Source organism: Drosophila persimilis, unplaced genomic scaffold (genome assembly GCF_003286085.1).
Source record: "Drosophila persimilis strain 14011-0111.01,24,50 unplaced genomic scaffold, DperRS2 tig00000868-arrow-arrow-pilon, whole genome shotgun sequence".
Lineage (NCBI taxonomy): Eukaryota > Metazoa > Arthropoda > Insecta > Diptera > Drosophilidae > Drosophila > Drosophila persimilis.
Window position 1 is genome coordinate 157,129 of NW_020825365.1, and position 16,226 is coordinate 173,354.

The 16,226-nt window shown below is 46.8% G+C and overlaps 4 protein-coding genes across 4 annotated transcripts; 1 reads left to right on the plus strand and 3 right to left on the minus strand.

Annotated features, from left to right (window-relative positions):
* Positions 1–920: 920 nt before the first annotated feature.
* LOC6602723 (putative adenosylhomocysteinase 2) lies at positions 921–4,692 on the minus strand. The gene is made up of 3 exons (XM_026993664.1): positions 3,711–4,692; positions 2,434–2,883; positions 921–2,364 (listed from the first exon to the last, which is right to left on the minus strand). The coding sequence occupies exons 1-3, from the start codon at positions 4,230–4,232 to the stop codon at positions 1,771–1,773; spliced, it is 1,566 nt and encodes a 521-aa protein (XP_026849465.1). The 5' UTR covers positions 4,233–4,692; the 3' UTR covers positions 921–1,770.
* A 118-nt stretch (positions 4,693–4,810) lies between these two features.
* LOC6602722 lies at positions 4,811–6,066 on the minus strand. Its single transcript, XM_002027711.2, has 3 exons — positions 5,638–6,066; positions 5,384–5,583; positions 4,811–5,318 (listed from the first exon to the last, which is right to left on the minus strand). Exons 1-3 carry the CDS (start codon positions 6,055–6,057, stop codon positions 4,880–4,882), a joined length of 1,059 nt encoding a protein of 352 aa, XP_002027747.2. The 5' UTR covers positions 6,058–6,066; the 3' UTR covers positions 4,811–4,879.
* Positions 6,067–7,209: 1,143 nt separating this feature from the next.
* On the plus strand, positions 7,210–13,712 carry LOC6602721 (autophagy-related protein 2 homolog A). The gene has a single exon (XM_002027710.2). The coding sequence runs from the start codon at positions 7,432–7,434 to the stop codon at positions 13,303–13,305; it is 5,874 nt and encodes a 1,957-aa protein (XP_002027746.1). The 5' UTR covers positions 7,210–7,431; the 3' UTR covers positions 13,306–13,712.
* Positions 13,713–14,162: 450 nt separating this feature from the next.
* On the minus strand, positions 14,163–14,978 carry LOC6602720 (small VCP/p97-interacting protein). Its single transcript, XM_002027709.2, has 3 exons — positions 14,807–14,978; positions 14,567–14,737; positions 14,163–14,501 (listed from the first exon to the last, which is right to left on the minus strand). The coding sequence occupies exons 1-3, from the start codon at positions 14,867–14,869 to the stop codon at positions 14,487–14,489; spliced, it is 249 nt and encodes an 82-aa protein (XP_002027745.1). The 5' UTR covers positions 14,870–14,978; the 3' UTR covers positions 14,163–14,486.
* Between the last annotated feature and the right edge of the window lie 1,248 nt (positions 14,979–16,226).

Genomic DNA, 16,226 nt, shown 5'->3' on the forward strand with positions numbered 1-16,226 from the left:
CATCTGAATATACATCTTATGTATGACAACAACAAACAAAGGGAAGTGTTTCCTCTGAATGTATCAGAGCCCTGCACGAACAGGCGACCGAACCGATTCGGCTTTCTTACAACTTCTCTATCGGTTTATTCTCTTGAATATGAATCAGATATAGTAAGAGAATTTTTAGCGCCATTTGAACATTTTTCCAGTGCTTAGTGTTATGTTTTGAGTCATTTAAAAGAAATGCGAACGAAACTTCCTGATTTTCAATCCGCAGTGCTTGGATTCGGGGTGATTCAAATCTGACTGAAGGAAGGATCCGTAGAGATCGAACCCCTAATGCGGGGACATCAGTATAGCTGTGATATTATGAATTCTGTGGATTCATGCAGGGCTCTGGTGCGTATTAATGGGTACGATGGAGTTTCCTGGAAATGAAAGATGGTTTTCTCTACGAATGAGAATATTCCTCATAAATATTACCATAGGAATAGAGAACCTTATATTTAGAGTATACCTGTTCACATCTAGGACACATGATGCGCATTATGCTTTCTTTTCGCAACCTTTCGTAAAGATCATCGCTGGAACCATTATTAAGCTCTATAAGAAGCCGTGACTTTACACTTTTTCAAATATCAAATATATCATTAAACGCCTTCTCATTTCCTTATTCTAGGAAATTTTCTACGAAGAGGTATACATGTATCCCTTAATAGATTTTCAAACCCCCGTCGCATCATTGATCAATAAAGAATGCCCTTTTTTATTATTGTTTTTGCATTTCTCACAAAACTTCTTACAAACATTTTTCAGTTTTAATTCGCTTTAAGACTTTTCGTTTTTTTTATACATAAAGTTCGCTCTAATATACATATGTGTATGCAGTGTATATATATATATTGTGGATCTGATATATATATATATATATATATATATATATATATATATAATTGAATAAATGGAATTACTTTGCACTGCATTTTCAATTAACTTTTATCAGACGCGGCTTATTGCTCGGACGCTCAACAAAAACGGAACCAAAGGACGAAAAGAGCCCGTGGGGGTGGCAGGGGCTAACATAAGACATGAAACAGATTAAGTACGTAAAGAATACGACGAAAAAAATGTATAGATAGATAGATAGATACATATACACATACATATATATATTAGTTATATAAATTCAAAGATCGGCAATAAAACGTTTCAAATTTTGTTAAATTCTTTGGGGATTCACATGGTTTTCGGTTTGGGTGAAGCGGAAGAGAGATAGAGAGAGCAGTGTTGGTCAGTGGTCAGCTGTGTTGTGGAGGGTTGCGTGTTAGGTGTTGATCAACGACAAACGAAATATACTCAAAAATGCTCTAAATACTATCGGAAATAACGTTAAATGCTAGGAAAAGCCAAACTAAGGGTTTGAATTCTTGTCCAGTATCCCGTGCTCTCTTCCGAATTGGTTCTCATCTTCAGCATGGGCCATGGTTGGCTATTGGATCTCTACTCGCTAAACTAAGCAATACATTTTGTAATAGTAACTTTGTGTTCTAGTGTTCTCCTTTTTGTGTGTTGTGTGTGTGGTTTTCTGTCTGTTGTCAACAATTTCGAGAGGCCCTTACTCCGACTTCATTCATCCATCCGTATCCCATTTCTGGCCAGCATTCTCTCTTAAATAGTTTTACTTTTGCAAAGACAATACTTTCGTTGGCGTTGTTTCTTCTAATTGTTGCTGCTTGTTGCTGCTACTGCTGCTGTTATTGTTATTGTCCTCCTCCTGGATCAACGTCTTTAGTAGCGATAGTAATTGGGCTTGAAAGGACCGGCCTTGTTTAGGCCCATGTACTTGGCCTGCTCGTCGCTCAGTTCCGTCAGATGGGCATCGAACGTGGGCAGATGGAGGCTGGCCACATACTCGTCCATCTTCTTGGGCAGCAAATACACATCGGACTTATAGCGCCCAGGCGGTGCATTAAAAAGCTCGATGAGGGCCAGCGCCTGCGTCGCCGATGTAATGGACACCGCAAAGGAGGGAATGCTCGAACAGCTCAGATTCACCAGACGCCCCTCAGCCAGGAGAATGATGTACTTGCCCTCTGGCCAGATGATGTGATCCACCTGCGAGCGCACCTTTTCCCAGGTGAGGTCCGGTGTGCGCAATCCATTCACATCGATCTCCGTGTTGGAGTGCCCCATATTGCTGACAATGCAGCCACTCTTCATCTTGTCCATGTGCTCGCGCACCACCACATTCTTGTTGCCAGTGGCAGTGACCACAATGTCCACATTCCGGATCACCTCGTTCAGCTTCACCACACGAAAGCCATCCATGCTGGCCTGCAGAGCGCATATCGGATCGATTTCCGTGATATACACAATGCAGCCCTAAAAAGAGAATTGCAAAGAGGACTAAGAGATATTCTAGAGAAGCATTTCGTTTGTATATATTCGCACCTGTCCCTTGAGGGCCTGGGCACAGCCCTTGCCCACATCACCGTAGCCACAGACAACAACCTGCTTGCCGCCAAACATAACGTCCGTGGATCGCTTCAAACTGTCCAGAATCGACTCCTTACAGCTGTAGAGGTTATCGAATTTTGTCTTTGTCACCGAATCGTTCACATTCATCGCGGGGACCGTCAGCTTGCCCGCCTTGGACAGCTGATAGAGGCGATGCACGCCCGTGACGCTCTCCTCTACAATACCTTTGACGAGCTTGAACATTGTGGGATACTTTTTCAGCATCAGGTGGGTGGCATCCCCACCGTCGTCCAGTATCATGTTGGGCTGCCAGTTCTCGGCATTCACACATCGATCGATGCACCACCAGAAGTCCTCCTCCGTCTCGCCGCGCCAGGCAAAGATGGGAATGTTGGACTCGGCCAAAGCGGCAGCCACCTCGTTCTGCAGTAGAGAGAGAGAGAGAGAGAGAGAAAGAGAAGGCGAAAGCGAGAGAGAGAGAGAGAAAGAGAAGGCGAAAGCGAGAGAGAGAGAGAGAGTGGAGAGAGGGAGGGGAGAGCGGGTAGAGAGTGGTTAATCAGTGGGTTGTATATTTGGCATGGTTTGGGGTCTTATATCACAGGGCGAAATCAGTACGATTAGGAACTTATTTCCAGTTCATTGCTGCACCCTCTTTAAGCACGGTACTTGTCTGATAAGCCCCGTGCTTCAGTGCCGGGCAGGCACAGGTACAGGGACAGGGTCTGACATGACAGGGAGGGAGGGAGGGTTCTCTGATTCAGCGTGACAACGTGTCATGGCAGTTCTCGATAAAAAAAAAAGGCCTCGAAAGGCCGATGGAAACCTTGGCATGTCGGCCAGCGGCTGTGTGTGTTTGTGGGCAGCGTTCCATTAGACGAACTATAAACTGGTTAGAGGCGGGGAGACTTGTGCTAATTGCATTGGCCACGGCACCAGGAGATGACGGGCCCAAGCATTGACTACACTTGTGTAGTGATATGGAGTGGCCCGATCTTGGTTCCCTGGTCTCCCTGGGGCTGTGACCCAATTCAGGGCACATCAATTATCAGCAACGTCGCGTCATCGATTGCCAAACACTTGAGCCGCAGCGGACCCGCACAGCCAGTACTTAATTGATTAACATGACTTGATTGATCATTTGTTTGTGCTGCGCTTCGCTTTTGCGTGACAACAATTTTCGCAGGGGGTGGGTTAAAGGGGAGGGGGGGGGGGGATGAGTGGGGGGTAGGAGATCAAGTGACTCTACTCACTTGCGTGGAGTAAATGTTACAGGCGGCCCAGCGCACGCTGGCCCCCAGCTCGACAAGGGTTTCGATGAGCACCGCCGTCTGGGCATTTATGTGTGTACAGCCGACGATCTTGGCATCCTTCAGGGGCTTATCCTCGGCGGCACGCTTACGCAGGGCCATAATGCCGGGCATCTCCTGTTCGGCAATTTCGATCTCACGCCGACCAAACGCATGTTGGGCGGTAATGTTGCGCACACAAAAATCAGAGCTGCCTTTGGTGTTTTTCTGAACCTTTTCGCGGGGTGGCACATCGTCACCGTCGTCGCTGCTGCCCGTGTACGAGGCAGAGCTGAACGAATCCGTGGAGGAGGCGCTCAGCGAGCGACTGCGATAGCGGCTGGTCTTCTTCAGAGCCGACGATTGCTTGGTGGGGGGTGGTGGCACCACAACGCTGGCATCCTGAGGCGGTACGGCAGCCTGCTGCTGCTTGTCGCCACCACCGAAACCGGGATCCACCACCACCGTGTCCGCCAGATTGTTCATAATATATTATCCTTTGCCTCTGCTTCTGCTGCTGCCTTCGCTCTGGCGCTGTTATGTAAATAACACAACTGCCGCAGGATGTTATGGATGTGTGGATATGGGGTCTGATTACTCTACGAATCGCAGATAATTATCACGTGATACTCCAGCGGCTCGCTTTATGTGTGTCAGCGTTACGTCCGCAGTCGAGGCCGTCGCTTGTGTCAATTCACAATTTTAATTGTATTTTTTGTGCGTCTCCTTTGTTTCACCTCTCCTCTGACGCTGCTCTGCTCTGCCTCTGTTGTTGCGTTGCTTCTTCTTCTTCTTTGCTCCGATGGCTCTCTACGCACGCCAGAGCATTGGACAAGTATTGAGTGATGGCTGGCGGTTGGAGTGGGACTGGTCGGAGTGCTGTTTCGGTGTCAGTGTATGTACGAAATAAATGGGATCGCGATCGGTTAATTTTAGTTGATTTTTATCAAGAAAAAGAACAAAATCGAAACGAGGACTGTAAACTAGAGCTGGGTAAAACAAGCTGTAAACGCACTATCGATACATCGCATAATCGGTTGCGCTTGTAGTGTTGGTAAATGGCATTAATTTTCATAAAAGTATTCGAACTTTATTCAACAGAAAACACGTAGTAAAGTAAACCCCCATCTCCACTACATTTGCTCCCCCAGGTAACCGCACAGCTCCGCATCATCCTCACTCGTGACCAGACGCGCCTCCGTCTGCAGTCCGACCTTGTAGGACTCCCGCTTGTTCACCAGTCTCGACAGGTTCTCTACAGCCAAGGGTCCCTGCTTGGCGTACTTCTTTATGAAATCCGCCACGAGATGCTTGTCCACCACGGACATCTCTAGGATGTGGCTCCAGGCGAGCAGAGCCAGCGGTCGTTCCGGCGAGAGCGATTGCGAGGGCGTGATAAGGTGGCGATAGAGGCAGCCGCCGACAATCTGCTGCAACTGATCCACTTGGCCCTGGAAGGCGCAGGGATGGTACATCATTACAATAGCGCCCTCCGCGAGATTCCTCATGTATCGCTGTGGCGGCAGGTACGAATAGGTGCCGTACTCCGCTGGCATTGGACGGTATTGGCCACTGGGTACCAGGAATCACATAACCAAATTAATATGAGAAGGAAAGTCTTGATGTATGATCCCTACTTGGTGGGTGGGAGATGCGTGTACTCGATGGACACGTTCAGGCACTTGGATGGCGGGACATAGGCACTGGGTAGGAAGTGCTCCGTAAGCACGGCCTCCCTGGACATATTCGGATCGTAGGTGCTGCGATTGTTACTGATGCAGAGGATATTGAAGCTCTGGCCCACATCATTCGGATCGTAGTCCACCGCAAGATTTCTCTAAAAGTATCAAAGATGAGTCACGGCTCAAAGGGGAAATCCCCACCCACTCACCATTCCGTCATCGCAGATGGTTTCCTTTAGGGTTTTGACTGCCTCCACCTGTTGCTTAAGTCGTTCATTGGGCGCCTGGGGAAACCAGTTCCCATTCCAGCTATCTGTAAAAGCCTCCTCCGATGCCGCCGATGTGCTCGTGTTTTGTTGCTTTATCACATGGGGCTCCCCCGGGGCATAAGGGAACCACTTGCCCCTCCAATCATCTTTGGTGTTGGGTATTGTGGTCGTCTCCGGTACACGTTGCACTTTCGGAATGTGAGGCTCTCCGGGAGCGTAGGGAAACCATTTTCCCTGCCAGTCGTCCAGGCCAAAATTCGGCTCCAGAAGATTGGCCTGCGCTTTTTTGATGGACTTAGCCTGGCATGTAGCAATGATAAGGCACAAAACGGTCAAAGAACGCAAAAGGAACATAACCATTGCAATTGAAGGAAACAAAAGACCAACAAAACAAAAGAGAATAGTATAATTAAGAACTTTTCGAGCAACAGCTGTGTTGGGATACGCTCATTTTGCAGCACTGCTTAGGTCACGACATTGACCAGGGTATCAACAGGTGGATTGGGATTTTAAATGGCATCATTTTGCTCGATTTTGCTTATTGTGGGAAGAACTATTTTGGATTTTTAGAGGTATATAAAAATCCAATAAAAGCAAGTGTTTAAAATAAAACATTCAAGTAGAAAATTGATTCATTAATTGGATACAATTATGTGGGCAGGGCTGAGAGATCTAGATAGCAAGTAATATTCAACGGAACATCAAAAACGAGTATTTCTTGGTGAATAACCAGTTGACAACAATGATTCCCGGCAACACTAATTTGCATACCCTAGGGAAAAGATATAGAACTGAGAAAATTTTTGTCATCCCAGTCTCCGTAGGTGTCAGGATCGAGATTAATATATACAAGATACTAATAATATACATGAAAATGTCTAAAACATAGCAATTTGAGAAAAAGTCTTTATAAATTATGTTTTATCTTCATATAAAATCAACGAATTAGGGTATACAAAGCAACAACGCGACTTTTTTTGTTGAACTATTTTGTGTAAAACTTGTTTTAGTCAAAATACTATAAAAGTAAAGACTAAAAACTTACCAATTTTGTAGAAAATTTATTCATCAATGGCCTAAAATTATGTGGGCAAAACTAAGGAATCTGTAAATTGAGCACTATGAACGACTATCCTCTTTTTTTAACGCAAAATGCAATAAAAGCAAGTGTTTAAAATAAAGCAAACAATTAGAAAATAGATTCACTAATCGGATAAAATTATGTGGGCATGGCTAAATGTTCTATATAGCTGAGAATATTCCACGGAAGATCAAAAACGAGGAATATGTAAATTAGAACTTGAATTCGTCAGTATATATACGGTATATTTTATAAATGAGATGGTATGTTTCGGTATATTTCTGATGGTCGGACGGTATATTTTATCGATGACAAGAGAAGAAGAACAAAAAGCTGCCTCGTAGGGTGTTTGAATGGTGATTTTTTAAACGCATTATTTGTACATTTGCGAGTAGCTAAGGCTCTTTTTCATTGCAGCCAACCTGACCCTTATAAATATTAATCCCAATTGTACATTAAGATGCAAGTGATTTGCGCAGTAACGCCAGTTATCGCTAAGAAACGTCCGCTGTGATTTCCATTTCCGTTTTTCACCGACGAACAATAACAAAGGTCTGACTGCGTGTGCGTGTGGTTGTTGTTGCTCGACTGGACTGGAAATAATACAACGCAGAAGGCCGAAAAACTGCGAATCAGAAATCAACAGCACCACAATGTCGTGGTTCAATCCCTGGGATGGGCTAAAGACAAAGATGTGCAGATACCTGCTGCAGCGATATTTGGGTCAGTTTTTTGAGAACAATCTGAATTTGGAGCAGCTGAAAGTGGATCTGTACAATGGCAGGGCCGTGGTGGAGAATATCTCGCTCAAGGTGAACGCCTTCAATGATCTGTTCGAGGACCAGGGCTGGGCCTTTGAGGTAGTATCCGGACACATTGGCTGCCTGACGGTGGCGGTACCATGGAATGCTCTCATGACCAACGACAGCTCGCTGGAGATCTCCAATCTGACGATAACGCTACGTCCGGTGACACGCTTCCAGAGCGGCACCACCATGCTGGAGTCCATGTGGTCGTCGGTGAGCAGCTCCATGCAGATGGCCGAGGAGTGCATGAAGCAGGTGGACGATGATGTGCCCTTTCTCAACCACAACAATGCCCTCATTGGCCTGGAGAAGTTCGCGGAGACTATCGACAATGTCCTAAATCGCATTAAGGCTAAACTCACGAATACAACGCTCAATATCGAGTACCTGCTCCCGCAGTCGGACAGAAAGCTTGTTATGTCCTTCCAGGCCAGTCACGTAGACTATATGAACAAAACGGGCTACGAGAGCCTCAATCACAATGGTGTGGATCTGAGCAGCAGCCAGACGGTGGCGGATGACGATGATAGCATTATCTCTAACTTCAATACGCTGCCAATGATTGCTAAGCACAATCTGGTGATCGAGGGGCTGACCATACACACTTCCGAAGTGCTGGATATCGACAGACACATCCATTCGGTGAGCGGGCCAATCCAGTACGAGCAACTCTGCAAGATCGTAGAGCTCAAGGGATCGCAGAACATCCAGATCAACATCAAGCAAACCGAGAACATTGTGGGTCCCAAAGTGAATCTGGAGATCATACTGGATGATATCTACTTTATACTGACGCCGCGGCAAATCCACCTCCTGGTGGAGATCTCCAAGGGCTTCAGCAACAATGAACGGCCCAAGGATACGCTGCGCAAGACACGCTGCAAGAGCATCAAGTCTACGACGCCGCCGAGCGAGTATCAGCAACGCGAGCCCACCAAAATGACGGGTATACTCTCGCAAAATACCGACTGGTCCTCAGAGCCCACAGAGTACTCGAGCTATGAAGTAGCCAACCAGGAGCCTGGAGCCACCAGGAGCGTCTACTCCAGGAGTGCACATCGCAAGATGTGCGAATCTGTGGGTGGAAATTCGGCCTCCAGCATGGTTACCTCCTGCAGCAATGCCCAGCAGGAGATGGGCTACACGGAAAAATCCGGGGAGATCCTTAAATTCAAAATACAGATCTCCCAGGTCTTTGGGATCGCCTTGCACAATGATATTCTCATCCAGAACACCGCGAGCATCGATAGCTATACGCGTGTGTTCGACAGCTCTAGTTTCCAGAGCTACTCGCAGACGTCGCAGCAGTTTTTCCACCAGAACACCCAGACGGCAAACCACCTGCCGATGGAGAACCTCAACTATTTGCTGATAAAAGCGGCGCCCATTATTGTGAGCGGAAATCAGCAGCGCTACTTTCAGGAGCTCACCTCAAAGACCACACTCTCGGCAACGGCAGTGGACATTTGCGAGGTGCTCGACAATGCGATAGACCATCTCATCCAGTTCGATCGCCAGCGGAACTGCCCCGATGGCTACCACATTCGTCCGGAGATCGTGGTCAATCAGAGCTCGTCGTTCCTGTTCAAGCAGAACCACAATCGTTGCACCAACAAGATTGAGTGTATCTTCGATGAGTGCACCGCAGAGCTCGACATCTCGATTTACGATCGATTGGGCGCCCTCTTCGGGCAGTCGCCCTTTGCACAGAGCTCTCGGGAGAATGAGATCTATCCAGAGGATGGCAGTCTGACGGAAGTGCAAGGGAAATGCGAGAACTTGAGGCTACATCTGCGATTCCCAGTAGTCGATGGGCGGCCGCCCAACGATCCCCACAAGATTCCCTGGTGGAAGAAGAACGTCCGCCAGGATTTCCTGGCCCTAGAGTTTCGGAGTTTGTTGATCGCCTCGCGGACCCACATCACCATCCTGGCGGAGGAAATGGACGCCTTCTATTGCGATGCTGAGAAGCAGAGTGCCATTCCCCTGCTGAAGGGCCATCAAAAGAACAACAAGAAGATCCAGATCGATGTGCTGCAGCCCAAGGAGAACAACAACGACACCCGAACAACGGATCATAACAAGAAGCCCAAGCGGCGGTCGCCCTTTAGCTCCAAGTGCACCTTTGGCTACACCACCAATGTGGAGGGTCTTGAAGGGTGTGCGGATAAAACGGATTCCTTTCTGCCTGGTGAGACAGAGGAGATCAACGACTTTTGCCAGAGCTGCACGCAATCCTCGAAGCTAAAGGTCGCGGTGTATGTGCCTCAGATCAAGGTGGTGTTGGAGTCTAAGCTGATGTACGAACTGATCTACAATCGCCTCAATGGCGATCTGTTCATGTGGGAGCCGCGTTCCCCCCACTACGACTACGAGAAAGAGGAGGAAAAGCAGAACGAAAGCGAGGAGGAGGAGCCCACCCTGGAGGAGAGTGCCATGGAATATCAGAAGCACAAATACGACAGGAGTGTCCTGCTGAGCACCAGTGCCATGGAGAGCAGCATCTATTTTTCCATGGCAGAGAATACTCTACCCAAATCCCATGCCAATCCCAGTCGCAGTCCCCAACTGTGCACCGATGACGCCTTCTCCTTTGAGCTGCTTGTGGCAGAGGGATCCCTGATATTATTCTCGCACTTTGTGGATCCCGAGACGCAACTGCGGACGCAACAATGCGGCAAGTTTCAGGTGAATATCAAGGAGTTCAAGCTCTTCACCATCAACGGACTGAACAACGATCCGAATCGGAGTTACTTTTGCATTCAATTGAGCCACGTGGAGGCGCTTCACTGTGGGAATACCCAGCACGATTTGCATCTCGCCTGGAGCGATCATCTAGATGGCAATCTCCAGCCCACCATCTACAATTTTGGCAGGCAGGAGCAGCATCAGGAGCCCTACAGGAAGCGGCAGGAGGTGCTCTCCGTGGTGGCGGAGATCAAGAAGCAGCCGGAGAAGCGCATAAAACGCATGAAGATGTCTTTCGGTATCAATGGGGCCATACTGCAGCACCATCCCGCCTTCTCGGAGCACAATTGGCTGAATCAATTGCTTGACTTTATGGATGTAACCGATTTCCCTATCGAGGCGTATGTGCCCTTCGCTCTCGTCTCCGAGATCCAGCTTCATGTGTGGAATGCGGCCATCGACTATCGGCCCCAGTTCTTCCCACATCGGGCCCTTATTGACATTGGCTACTGCACGCTAAGCAGCAATATTATATCTTCGATGAGCGGCTGCACCCTGCGGGTGATTGGCGAGGACTGTGTCCTCAGCATGGGCTCCGGCTCCGGTTCCTCCGGCTCTGATACCCTGATCCCGGTGCTGAATGTGGGTCTGCTGAACATCTCCTTCCGCCTTAACGAGGACGATAAACAGCAGCCCAGAGTGGATCTGCGTTCCTCCATCCACGACATGCACCTGAAGACCTGCTACGACTCGGCGGCGGCTCTGGCACAGCTCATTGGCTATGTGGCCAATGACAAGGATCTCATTTCGCCCGAAGGGAGCTCACTGGAGGCCGAGAGCAAGATTGCTGAGCCCAAGGCCAGTGAGGAGGATCAGGTGTGCGACGACCAGACCCAAGATCATGTGAACAAACTGATGGCCGATGCCGTGATGGATGTGGAGAGTACGCCCGGACCAAGGCACAACAAGCTGGCGGGGAAGGAGGAGGGCATCGAGATCTTCTACTTCCCCGACGAACCCAAGGAGAAGGCGGAGCTGCAGAAGAAAAAGAATATAGCATCCTCGCCCTCAAAGAAGAAGGAGCCCGGCGATATGCAGAGCATATCCCTGATTGTGGAGAGTGGCCCCTCAGAGATCTGCAACATTGTGGACTTTGAGTCGAACGTGATGCTCCAGTCGTACTACAATCAGACTCTGGAACAGCCCCTGCAGCAGGTGCAGCAGGAACTGGGGGATGTGCTCCCCCCGCTGATGGAGGAGCGTGACTTTGACATCATTCACGACGATGAGATCTCCCGCATGGACAAGTTCGGAGTCAAGCAGATCTACGTGTCCGAGGATCCGCTCCAGATCGTGGACAATCACTTCTGTCTGCCACACGAGAAGGTGGATCTGCTGAGGCCGCCCGTGAACTTTCCCATTGCCGAGAGCAGCTACACTTTGTGCGAGATGACCTTCACGTGGCACCTGTACGGCGGCAGGGACTTTCCAGATCAACCCACAATCGATGGCAGCAGAAAGCAGACCCAGAGCGCAGGCTACGGACACATGTCGGACACGTACAAGTACGGGGTATCGCAGCCGCAAGGCGAGAAGGCTTCGAAGAAGGGGGTAGGTCTGCCCAAGGAGCCAAAGGGCTCGAGAAGGAACATGGATGTGCTGGTGGAGATACAACTGTCGAAGATCCGCTTTTCCTACGAGGCCTATCCCCTCAGCTCCATATACTCCTCGCGGCAGGTGCTGCTCATCTCGGAGATCGAAATTCGAGACCGCCTGCGCTCCTCAGACATCAACAAGTTCCTATATCATCCGAACATCAGCAATATATCCCGCCGACCCGACGAGAACATGGTCATTGTGAAGGCCTTGAATGTGCGACCCAACCCTCAGAAGAGCACCGCGGAGGAGTGCTCCCTGCGGGTGTCCATTCTGCCCATCAAACTGAATATTGACCAGGATACGCTGCTCTTTCTGGAGGACTTCTTTTCGGCGTTGTTCAAGAACTCCTCCTCAAATTCCAGTGCCTCAGCGAATTCCAAAATGGAGCTCAACTCCTCCTCTGACATGCCCGTGATGTCGGTGAACAAAATGTCTGATGCCCTGCAGGATCTGGAGGCGAGGCAGATTGTGGAGCGGAATCTCGATGTGCTCATCGACGAGGGCAAGGACACCACCGCAGAGCTGGAGGATGATCCCCTGGGAGGAGAGTCGGCACCCGTCTACTTTCGGGAGGTGATCTTCAGCCCCGCTTTGCCCATCTGCTTCGACTACCATGGCCGTAGGATCGAACTGTCGCGTGGCCCCATTACGGGTCTCATTATGGGTCTGGCGCAGCTACAGGGATCGGGCATCTGTCTGCGGGAGATCGTCAACCGTCGCGGCATCCTTGGCTGGAACAAGCTCTGCGAGTTCCTCTGCAAGGAGTGGCTAAAGGACATCAAACGCAATCAACTGCCGAACATCCTGAGTGGCATTGGGCCCACCAATGCGGTGCTGCAGCTGTTCCAGGGCGTTTACGACCTTTTCCGGCTGCCCATCGAGCAGTACAACAAGGATGGGCGCATCATTCGAGGATTCCAGCTGGGGGCCCAGAGTTTCACGGCTCGCACTGCCCTCGCGGCACTGGAGATCACCTCGCGGATCATCCACTTGCTGCAGTTCACGGCAGAGACCACCTTCGACATGCTGTCGGCGGGCCCGTCTCTCAAAAAGCGATACACGAAGCGAGGCAAGAAGAAGCGTCAGGGTAGGCCCAAGGATTTGCGCGAGGGCGTAGCCAATGCGTACACTATCGTCAAGGAGGGTATCAACGACTCGGCCAACACGCTGATCGAGGCGGCCATGACAGAGCACGACCAGAAGGGCTACAGTGGCGCTGTGGGAGCTGTTGTGCGGCAGATACCCCAGCTAGTCGTCTGTCCGGCTGTCCTGGCGACGCAGGCCACAACGAACATACTCGGCGGTGCCAAGAGCTCCCTGGTGCCGGAGGCGAAGCTCGAGGCACGCGACAAGTGGAAGCACGAGATCCACTAACGGATTAAATGGTTCAAAAATGTAATCTTAAGATTAATTCTACTTTTCTGTTCGGGACACATACATTTATCGTATAAAAAAGAGTTGCATATATAAATATATAAATATTTTTTTATTATTTTACTAAAAAAAATAAACTTGTAAATAAAATGGTACATAAAAAATACTGCTGGAGGAGATCTCTCGACGGGGTATGCATTAACGGACACGAGATCTCTTCAAATGATAAAAATGTATTTTAAAAATCATTAAAAAGGTCGAAATAAATAAGGGACAAGAAATCTATTTAAAAAATGGGATTTTTACTTATTTTCATCAAAATCAATAATATAATTAAAGTTTTATCTATTGGTTTCGTGTTTTCATATTTTCATTTGACTTATTTACTTAATAAATGTATAGAAAAAGGAAAGTGCTGAATGATTAATGGGAAATGGAAATTGAATTATCTATAGGAAGTGGCTTCCTGTATTTCAACGATTTTTCTTCAAAATATTCCCCATTTCAGATCTCTTTTCCGTGGAAAATGATTTTTATTTGGTTTTCCCCTTTCAATTTTTTTGTATATTTATTCTCAATTTGAAATCTCTTAATTCTATTGGTATTTTTTATGGTTTGATTTATCAGGAATCTTTTACTTTTAAGATCCGCTAAACTAGTATCTGTTTTTCTTCATATATCAACGATTTTTAGTTTGGTTTCTAAATTTAATTTTTTTAATATTATTCAATATTCTTCATTTGAAATCTCTAGATCTCTTTTTCATCTATGATTGCTACTTAGTTTTTAGTTTATAATTTGTTTATCTATGGTTCGATGTAACAGTAAGGAATAAATCTTTTAATTTTCAGATCTCTTTATATGAATATACTTTTTTTTGTTCTTTGATGTAGTTTTCGTGGTCTTTTTATTTTTGGTAGTAATTTGGTACACAGTTTAACGCTTTTTAAAAAAACTTGGAGTGTGCTTCGAAGGTAGATGTAGACGTGTATAAATATACAATAGATAAGGTACAAAGATGGCTAACAAATAAACAATTTATAAAGATATACAAAAAGCAATGTACCCTGGCACCCGGATAGCTTCGATAGCGTCATACAAGATGAAGGGCGTCCGTCGTCTAGCGCTTTAGAAGCAGCCGGACAGAGGCAGCTGCGGTGGGGATTTCATTCACTGTAGCCTTAAGTAGTCTGCCACTGAAAGAAAACATTCGGATTTGCAGGGGGATGGATTGCATTGGGTAATTAGATAAATGAATCACCTTCAGGGTGGGCTGTCCTTGGCCTTGGCGGTCCGCCTCCCGTTCGCGACGTTCCTGCTCCAATGCCTTCTGCTGCTGCCTGCGCAGGTTCTCGGGATTTTTAATTCCACGCGACTCGTTCTCCTGGCGACGCTTTTCCGCAGCGTCCAGTTGCTGCTGGCGGCGCTCCTCCTGCAAAGAATCAGTTTTCAATATGGTCTCTACATCGCTTCCAGCACAGCTATATCGCATTTGTCGCACCGGTGAGGGCATGAGATTGGCTTCCTCGGCACTGTTGCCGCAGCAGGATAGGCACACACCCATGTCTGTTTTTATTTTGTTTTTTTTTTGTACACAAAACAAAAATAGGGCTTCCTTCTTGTGTTGTTTTTGCGTAGTTTGTTTCGCCTTATACTTTGTTTTTGTGTGTCAGCTGACTGCTAGGGCTGTCGCACTCATTAATTCAGAAACTAATCAGTTTCTCTTTTAAAGAAACTTCAACGATACTTTAAAATTAGTGGTTTGCTTACAGAGACCAAAAATGTCTTTATTAATTAAGTTTTAAAAACAGTTTCTTAGTATTAAATAAACGAAGAGGGTATGGCCATACTCCGGTTGACAAGCAACAAGTCTTCAAATACCAGCAACATTGACGTGACAACATTGCGACAGTTTCTTTAATGTTCTTCTTTGTTCAAACCGTCTTTTAGTCAAAATACAATAAATGGGAGTACTTAAAAGTAATTAATCTTGTAGAAAATGTATTCATCAAATGTATAAAACTATGTGGGCAGAGCTGAGAGTCTTAGTTAGCCAGCATTATTCAACGGAATATCAAAATTTAGCAATTTGAACCATTACTGTCTTACGTGTTTTTTGTTTTACCTTTTTCGCTAAAACCATTTTTTAGGCAAAATCCAATAAAAGCAAGTATTATAATAAACCAGTAAGGTAGAAAATAGGTTAATTAATTGGATAATATTATGTGGGCAGGGCTGAGAGATCTAGATAGCTAGTTATATTTAACGGAACATCATAAACGATGAATATGTATAATAGAACTTGAATTTGTCAGTATAATTTTAACAGAGACGGTATATTTTGAAATATTTCTGATGGTCGGTCACACTGATTTTCTTGCCACCATGTTTAGCTCACACACCTTGCAAATTTTATACTTTTCATAGTGTTTTCTAGTACTTTCCAGTATATTTTAAGATGCGTTATTGACTCACCCTCTTGTCGAATGCACCAATGTAGAAATCGTGTAGAAATGCCGCTTGGGGCCATATCCCAGGCCACATCGTGACCAGCATCGAATTGTCGATTGTTTGCCCTCAAAATATCACTTTTTTCAAAAATGTCAGATAAAAAGGCATGTCAAAAAGTGGATAACGCCACACTGGCACTTCCATGGAGCATATATAAAAAAAAGGGCCGGTTTTCCCCTTCAGGTGTCGCCTTTGGTAATTACATGCCATGTCGTTAATATGTAGCAGATGTGAAGCTAGCATGTAGTTACTAGGTCAAGAAATTAATTTAGTGAACATTTTTGTTCACTGTTTTGGCCTAAACCCTATTTTATGAACATTCCAACAAGAATGAAAACTTAAATTCAACCAGTCTTGTGGGAAATTGATTAAGCAATCGGATCAAATTATAAGTCTGGAGCTGAGGGGTC

Bases quoted from the DNA above. Each gene is read 5' to 3' on its own strand.
- LOC6602723 (XM_026993664.1), bottom strand. From the start codon at position 4,232: ATGAACAATCTGGCGGACACGGTGGTGGTGGATCCCGGTTTCGGTGGT. The intron at 2,884-3,710 runs GTGAGTAGAGTC...TCTCTACTGCAG, and splicing joins GTAACATTTACTCCACGCAA to AACGAGGTGGCTGCCGCTTT. The intron at 2,365-2,433 runs GTGCGAATATAT...TTCTCTTTTTAG, and splicing joins CCCAGGCCCTCAAGGGACAG to GGCTGCATTGTGTATATCAC.
- LOC6602722 (XM_002027711.2), bottom strand. From the start codon at position 6,057: ATGGTTATGTTCCTTTTGCGTTCTTTGACCGTTTTGTGCCTTATCATT. The intron at 5,584-5,637 runs GTGAGTGGGTGG...TGATACTTTTAG, and splicing joins CCATCTGCGATGACGGAATG to AGAAATCTTGCGGTGGACTA. The intron at 5,319-5,383 runs GTAGGGATCATA...CCTGGTACCCAG, and splicing joins ACGCATCTCCCACCCACCAA to TGGCCAATACCGTCCAATGC.
- LOC6602721 (XM_002027710.2), top strand. From the start codon at position 7,432: ATGTCGTGGTTCAATCCCTGGGATGGGCTAAAGACAAAGATGTGCAGA.
- LOC6602720 (XM_002027709.2), bottom strand. From the start codon at position 14,869: ATGGGTGTGTGCCTATCCTGCTGCGGCAACAGTGCCGAGGAAGCCAAT. The intron at 14,738-14,806 runs GTGCGACAAATG...GATTCTTTGCAG, and splicing joins CCAATCTCATGCCCTCACCG to GAGGAGCGCCGCCAGCAGCA.